Raw genomic sequence first — 6889 nt, forward strand, 5'->3', positions numbered from 1 at the left:
AATTGAGATAGATAGACTTAGAACCCAAAACACACCGTCCCATGGATCGACCTCGACTTACCACTAACTAGTTGTTTGTTGAGTATTATAAATGTGTTTGATTGGATGTGACCCGACGACATCGCACTCCACATCAACAATTTGGTTGAAAGCTCACTTTGGATCACAAAACGAGGTAAGAAAACTGTAGTTCAAGATGAAGAGGATGATAAACTTGAAAATCTCATACAATTCACGAAGGAAGATATCAAGGATGAGATTGAGTACTGGAACAATGCACTCTACTGCTTTGTTCTTGGAGCAAACCCTCCATGGGAGGTGTTAAATGGATTTATCATGCGTATTTGGCAGAAGCATAATGTTGACAAGATATCCTTTATGCCAAATGGAATATTTCTTGTTCGTTTCAAAGAAAGTAAAGACAGGGATGCTGTACTCCAAGCAGGGCATTTCATGTTTGACAATAAGCCGCTTATTGTCAGGGCATGGACTGAGGAGACTGAATTGACAAAGGAGGATGTTAAAAATATCCCTACATGGGTGAGAATTAAAGCTTTGCCTCGCTCTCAAATTCTGGGGCAAATGCTTGCCTACTATAGCAGGGCTGTTAGGCAAGTTTCAACGAGCAGACCAAGCCACAGTGGAGAAGACTAGATTGGGGTTTGCACGAGTGATGATTGAGGTTGCAGTTGGTCAGAAATTCCCATCAAAGGTGAAATTCTTAGATGAGAATGGGAAGGTTGTGGCTTTGGATGTGGAATATGAGTGGAAACCTACAGTATGTTCTAAATGCAAAGGGATAGGGCATGAGCATACTAATTGCAGGTCTGGTACATAGACATGAATAAAAAAACAAGCTCCAGTTCAGAAAGTTTGGAAACCTGTTGTGGCAAAACCAGTAGTTCAGATGACAAATACTCAGGTTTCAGTTTCTACTGAGAAGAGGACACCTAGTTCTTCTCCTGTGAAATAAGTGACTAGTACTGAGAGCTCCCCTGATAGATCATACAGAGAAGTTGCATTATGCAGTGGGACTCCAAAGGTGGGCATAGGTCAAAAGGGTAACCCAACATCTCCTAATTTAAATGAATAATATTGGTTTCTGGAATGTTAGAGGGTTAAATAGTGTAAATAAACAGAATAATGTTAAGTGGTTTATTCATAATAAAGGTATAGGTCTTTTTGGACTTATTGAAACTAAGGTAAATGGTGCAAATGTGAGTAATATTTCTAGTAGTATGTTGGATGGGTGGTGTGTTACGGCCAATTCTAGCTGTCATAAAGGAGGTAGAGTATGGATTTTATGGAGGCCTAGTCTCTTTGATGTTCATATACTGCAGTATGATGCACAGTTCATACACACCAGGGTCATTGCAAGAATTTCCCAGCAGCAGTTTTATTTAACAATGGTATATGCTTTTAATGATGGGATAGATAGAAGGGAACTTTGGAGTCATTTAAAAAGGATTGCTGGGCACTGTCAAGGGCCCTGGGCAATTACAGGGGATTTCAACACTGTGATTACTCCTGAAGAGAGACTTGGTGAAAATACAAAACAATCTGATATGGATGAGTTTATTGACTGTTTGGCAACATGTGGTATGACTGACATTCCTGCCACTGGAGCCTTCTATACCTGGACAAATAAGCAAGACCCTGCCTCAAGGATTTATAGTAGGTTGGATAGGTTCCTTATCAATCAGGATTGGCAAGCAAGTTTTCCTGATATGATGGCTCATTTCCATCCTACTGGTTTATTTGATCATAGTCCATGCACTGTGAGTAATGTTAAGCTAGTAATGACTAGAAGAGCCAGTTTCAAATATTTTAACATGTGGGGGAAGACTCCTGATTTTCTAACCAGAGTGAAAGAAGAATGGGATAAGTTTTACCCTGGTCACAAGATGTTTAAGGTGGTCAAGAAGCTTAAGGCCCTAAAACCTAGGCTCGAAGATCTGAATAAAGAATGTTTTGTTTGATATTGAAAATTCCACAAAAATTGCTTGAAAATGAGTTGACTAATATCCAACCGCAAATTGATTCTGACCCTCAGAATGCTAGTCTCATCCAGAAGGAATTGGATATCATTGATAAATTAAAGCAGCTACAACCAGCAAGGATCAGCTTCCTCAAACAAAAGGCTAAGGCTCAATGGCTTGACGATGGGGACAGTAACACTGCCTACTTTCATGGAGTAATCAGGAAGAGGAGTAATATGAACAGTTATACAAATTGAGGATCAGATGGGAGTTCTATGTTCAGACAGCAAGAGTATCCAGGATGCATTCCTGGACTATTATGAATCCCTCCTGGGTAGTAGGAAATCCACTGAAAAGGTGAGAACTGATGTTCTCAGTCATGGGAAGTGTTGTAATGATGAGCATATTCAGATACTTAATAAGCCTATCACCAATGAGGAGATAAAAGCAATCTTTTTCAATACTCCAAATGATAAAGCTCCAGGTCCTGATGGCTATACTAGTGCCTTTTTTAAAGATAGTTGGGACATTATTGGTGAAGACACTTGTGCTGCTATTAAGGACTTCTTTACCTCAGGTAAGCTGTTGTCTCAAGTGAATGCAACAAACATCACTCTTATTCCTAAATGTGAGATACCTACCTCAGTCAAACATTTTAGGCATATAGCTTGTTGCAATATGATATACAAGGCTATTTTAATGATCCTGTGCAACAGATTGTCCTTGGTCCTTCCTGATATTGTAAGTGAGAACCAAGGAGCTTTCATTAAAGGGTGGTCTATTATTGAAAATGTCCTGATTTGTCAAGATATTGTGCAGCTGTATAAGAGGAAGGTTGTGTCCCCTAGATACCTATTTAAAATTGACTTACAAAAAGCCTATTGATGTGACCATAATTGGCGCATATTTAGCCCCCGAATTACCATTGTTTCCATGCTTTTTAGTGCCTATTTGGGTCATTTCTTATCTTTAGTTCTTTGTTTTGCATATTCTTTGAGATTTTGATCCCTTGGTAGGAAAGGAGTAAGAATCTTGCATTTTCATGGCAAAACGAGGCTAAATTGATTGTATTCAATGACCAAGCATCAAGAAGAGACAAGACTAGAAGGCCTTTGTACATATCATAGTAGAAGAGCAATGTTGAGAAAGGATCCTTGCGTCCCCAAGGAAATCCCCAAGGAATTTATGAAGAAAAGGGAAGAAAAAGAAGAAGAATTGACGCTGACCAACAATCCGAACGGATTGCAGACAATCCGTCCGTCCAGCCTCAACAATCCGAAGCGTCCCCCTTGGAATCCGCTTGATTCCCCAAAGACAATCCGAGCGTCCCTCTCCTGAATCCGCTCGGATTGCACCACCCAAATCCGGCCGTCCCGACTCTAATCCGCACGGATTTCAAGATGCAAGACGGATTTCATTCTTCAAGCTACGAAAAGAGAAGCCCTTCTCTCGGAAAAATACCGGTCCTCCTTGCTCAACTTAAAAAGTGTAATTACTAAATTAGCCTTAGTTAACCCTAATGCATCCTCCCTAATTTTCACTATAAATACCCCATTAGGCTAATTAGAGGGCATGTTCTTCTTATCAATAATTAGTGTAGTTAATATCAATCAAATCTCTCTTCAATATTGTAATCAAGTATTAATCAAGTTTTAATCCAAGTTTTAGTTCCTTAATCTCTCTCTTGTTCTTCCTTTATTTTGGGTAATTGAAGATTATTTGGGTTATTATTGGGAGATTGACAACCTCTCAATCTAGGATTCAAGTACTTCTATTATTCTTGCTTTATTATTGGAATCATTAGTAGGTATAATCTCTTAATCCCTTTTTAATTATTGTTAATTACTTTCATTTATTCATCATGTTTCATTATGTTAGTATGATTGACAACCTTTCTAGCATGATCAACATGATAATGAGTGAGTAGTCTCTTAGCTAGGGTTTAATGGGTGATTAGGGGAAACCAACATGGGGAATGATTCATGCTTAAATCAATATGCTTTCATATCTTATTTGCTTGCTTGTTTTGATCTTAATACATGCACATGTTATATTTGATGAAATGCTAAGCCTATGAATCCTTGCATTTACTATCATCTTCTATCCTTTCAACTTGACTTGTAAGACATAACCCAACTCGAGTCTTGTTAGACCATGCATGTGTTGAGTAGGAAAGATTAAGTCGACTTGTAGGTGTTGTACAATCTAATCGATTCGGCTCCGGGACCCAAACTTTCCTAGGATTGTAAGATATAACCCAACTCAATCCATCACAACAATAATTGCTTGCTTATAATTTGAGAACATGTTTGTATGATCATATCCCATGATTTCCCTATGAACCCATGACACCCTAGTGCTTTTAATCAATTGTTTACACCCCTTATTTTATCTTGCTAGTTTATTTTCATTGCTATTTTAGTTTAGTGACCTTCTACATCAACCCAATTTGTGACACCCCCTAAGACACTACTAGTTACTATAGAATTCTCATTTCAATACCCGTCCCTTGGGATCCGACCTTTACTTGCCTCTTTACTAATTGTAGAGTTGTTTGTGAAGTATAAATTGTGTTTTGTATCGACCATTGACCAACAACCACATATACTTAATTGTGAACACGAAATGGCCTCGATCAAAAATGGCGCCGTTGCCGGGGACGGTGTTTAATTGATTTAAGATTTCTTTTATTGTTATTAGTTGTGTCTTTTTCACCTTGGGGAAGTAAAACTCCTCAAGGTTTGCTCTAATCGTTTTCAAGTTGTTTGATATTTTGCATGTCTAGAAGGTCACAAGGTGATTTGTTACCTTTTGACCGTGAAATCGAAAGAACCTTGACGAATAATAGGAGACTTGTTAGGAGGAATTTGAGAGGTGTTGGTGAAGTTGTTCAACCCACTAGTGAGTTTGTCAATCCTTTCGCAATAGAAGGAGAAGAAAACCCATTACACAATATCCCACAAAATCCACCTACAATGCCTAAATTCTCGTCACACTCTATACCCACCGAGGAGAATCTACCAAATGGTACTCCTACACCGCAACATCTCACCGGTAATTTTATTGCCAAGTCCGCCTTCATCCAACTAGTTGAGAGGAGCCAATTCGGGGGAATGCCTAGTGAGGACCCTCATTCTCATATGGAAACCTTTTGCGATTATTGTGATGCTATCTCTCAAACGGGCGTGACTCAAGACCAAATAAGATGGGTCTTATTTCCTTTTTCGTTAATCGGCACCGAAAAGCAATGGTTGAAGGGCCTTGATAAGGCCACCCTTGGAATAGATTCTTGGAAGAAGTTAGCTCTAGCTTTCTACAAAAAATTCTACCCACCGGAAAAGACTAACATGCTAAGAGCTCAAATTACGGGTTTTAAGCAAAGGGATGAAGAATCTTCGTATGAAGCTTGGGAGCGGTTCAAAGGTGTTTGTCGCTCATGTCCTCACCATGGACTTAGCGAATGGTTTTTAGTGCAACAATTTTGGAATGGTTTATATGAAGATTCAAGGAACATTCTCAATATGGGATCAAATGGAATGTTCACCGAAGTTGATGACAATCAAACATGGAACAAGATTGAGGAAATGGCGGTCCATAATTCACAATATAGTAGACCTCGCAAGGCTACTAGAGGAGGAAAGCATGAAGTGGACTCCGTTACTCAATTGGGTGCTCAACTTAGTGCTCACATTGACACAATCAACTTGAAGTTTGAACAAGCTATGGCTAGACTTGAGGAAAACTCAAAAACATCAAAGCATCATGTCAATGCCATGACGGCATCCTCATCAATCCCAAGTGGGATATGTGAGAATTGTGGAACTTTGGGTCATGACCCAAGTGAGTGTAGGGGAACAACCGAACAAGTTAATGCTTTCCAAGCTTACAAAAGTGGTACCCCTTATTCAAATTTTTACAATGAAAACACCAAGTTCCATCCAAATCTCTCATACAAAAGCCAAAATGTTCAAAATCCTCAAACAACATACACTCCACCACCCATGAGGAACCAAAATCAAAGACCCTTTTACAATCAAAACCAAGGTTACCAAAATCAAAATCCATACAATCACCAAAATGACCAAGGTTTTGATGTCCAAAAAGCGGTCCTCCAAATGCAAAAGAATCAACAAGAATTTTTCACTCAAATGCAAAAAGATAGCCAAGCAAAAGACACCACCATCAACAACATTCTAGCTCACACCAAGATGTTGGAAACACAATTGACTCAACTAGCATCTTCAAGCTCACAAAGACAAAAGGGGCAATTACCACCTCAAAGTAATCCCCTAGACATGAAACGGTTAGTGCCATTCACTTGAGAAGTGGTACAAGATATGAAGCAATCAAGAAGCAAGTTGAGGATGAAGTTGTGAAAGCTAGTGAAAAGGAAGAAATTGTGCAAAGGCCCAAAGAAGGGGAATCATCAAAAGAAGAAAGTTCAAAGAAAAATGAAGACAAAGCCAAAGAGAAGGAGCCCATTGTGATTAGACTTCCATTTCCAATTCATCAAGCCAAGCCCAAATTTGATGATCAACTTGGAAAGTTCATGGAAATTGTGAAGAACTTAGAAGTCTCAATTCCTTTCACGGAATTAATCAATCACGTACTGGCCTATGCAAAGTACATGAAAGATATCCTCACAAAGAAGAAGTCGATCCGGAAACTTGAGACTATCGCCTTCACTAAGGTGAGTAGTGCAATACTTCAAGGGAGTTCACCTCCAAAGTTAAAGGATCCGGGAAGCTTCTCAATACCGTGTACCATTGGCGACACGACGATCAACAAAGCCTTATGTGATCTAGGGGCTAGTGTGAGTGTCATGCCGTACTCGGTGAGTAAAAGGTTGGGAATGGGAGAGCTTAAATGCACCAATATCACACTCCAAATGGCCGATAGATCGACGAAGA

At 39.3% G+C, this 6889-nt stretch overlaps 1 protein-coding gene and 1 non-coding gene across 2 annotated transcripts; one reads left to right on the top strand and one right to left on the bottom strand.

Moving 5' to 3' along the window:
• Nucleotides 1-1085: 1085 nt before the first annotated feature.
• Nucleotides 1086-1979, top strand: LOC141641044 (uncharacterized). Its single transcript, XM_074449720.1, has one exon. It carries the CDS (start codon nucleotides 1086-1088, stop codon nucleotides 1977-1979), a length of 894 nt encoding a protein of 297 aa, XP_074305821.1.
• A 3347-nt stretch (nucleotides 1980-5326) lies between these two features.
• LOC141645504 (small nucleolar RNA R71) lies at nucleotides 5327-5433 on the bottom strand. The gene has a single exon (XR_012544985.1). It is a non-coding gene; the product is annotated as a small nucleolar RNA R71 (small nucleolar RNA).
• Between the last annotated feature and the right edge of the window lie 1456 nt (nucleotides 5434-6889).

This window comes from Silene latifolia, chromosome 2 (genome assembly GCF_048544455.1).
Source record: "Silene latifolia isolate original U9 population chromosome 2, ASM4854445v1, whole genome shotgun sequence".
Lineage (NCBI taxonomy): Eukaryota > Viridiplantae > Streptophyta > Magnoliopsida > Caryophyllales > Caryophyllaceae > Silene > Silene latifolia.